The sequence below is a fragment of the Sinocyclocheilus grahami genome, unplaced genomic scaffold, assembly GCF_001515645.1.
Source record: "Sinocyclocheilus grahami isolate Dianchi unplaced genomic scaffold, SAMN03320097.WGS_v1.1 scaffold1424.1, whole genome shotgun sequence".
NCBI lineage: Eukaryota > Metazoa > Chordata > Actinopteri > Cypriniformes > Cyprinidae > Sinocyclocheilus > Sinocyclocheilus grahami.
Genome location: NW_015506603.1, coordinates 47,905 through 48,744, shown reverse-complemented (window position 1 = coordinate 48,744; position 840 = coordinate 47,905). Strand labels below are relative to the sequence as shown.

The window sequence follows — 840 nt, the reverse complement described above, 5'->3', positions numbered from 1 at the left end:
GTAACCTGCTCTGTCTTTTCTGTCGGTGCGTTGTCAGTTTCCTCTTTGCTCCGTGATGTCTTTTTCACTGCGTGAGAACATGATGTGTGGCGTGAGAGCAGCATAGCTTGTCGGACGTAGCAACAGTAACTGAGGGGGGCAGGTTTTTGCGAAGGGTCAATTAAGCATATTTAATGAACTTCAAATCACAAATAACAACATATAATTTCTGTGCTCATGGCAAGTCTGAAAATTTGTACAATTTAAATGTTTGCAAAAAAATTTCCTGAACAATTGCACTCTATTACAAGTATGCATTGTTGCACAGAACCATATTTTGTGTTCTGTGCTTCTCCTTGGAATGTATTATACATGATGCATTATCCGCGTTATGCAACTGTACAACAGTGGGAACACCCTTTGAAAGTAATTAGTTCAGGTTCAGAATGTTGTTCATTCCTGTCCACTTCATTGACTTCTTTTCTATTCAGCTCAAATCAGTTCAGTTCATATACCTGTGCATCTCTGTCCTCTCAGGTTTGGATCATTACCGGCCAGAGGTATTTGAGCACAGCAAGAGGTTACTCCTGCATCTCCTCATCGCCCTCTCCTGCAACAACAACTTCCAGGTCATCGCCTCTGTCCTGTTACTAACCAGAGAGATTGGCGACAACAAGACGCTCACCGTTAAATCCAGCTACCAGCCCGAATACCTCTACACAGGTACAATCATTTCTCTACCCAGAATCCAACATGACACAAAAAGACACCAACAACTGACAGAAATAAACATAGACTGTTTATTTATTTAATTGCGCAAAAATAATTCCAGTTTCTTGCTAGAAGTTTTGTTTTATTTCC

At 40.7% G+C, this 840-nt stretch overlaps 1 protein-coding gene across 1 annotated transcript in view; it reads left to right on the top strand.

The window, feature by feature from the left end:
* Positions 1–822, top strand: part of LOC107570178 (low-density lipoprotein receptor class A domain-containing protein 3-like) — a 91,775-nt gene extending 90,953 nt beyond the window's left edge. The window contains exons 4-5 of the mRNA XM_016256384.1: positions 517–702; positions 812–822. Of these exons, the coding sequence (XP_016111870.1) occupies positions 517–702; positions 812–822 (197 nt within the window). The remainder of the gene's footprint in view (positions 1–516; positions 703–811) is intronic.
* The last annotated feature ends 18 nt before the right edge of the window (positions 823–840 follow it).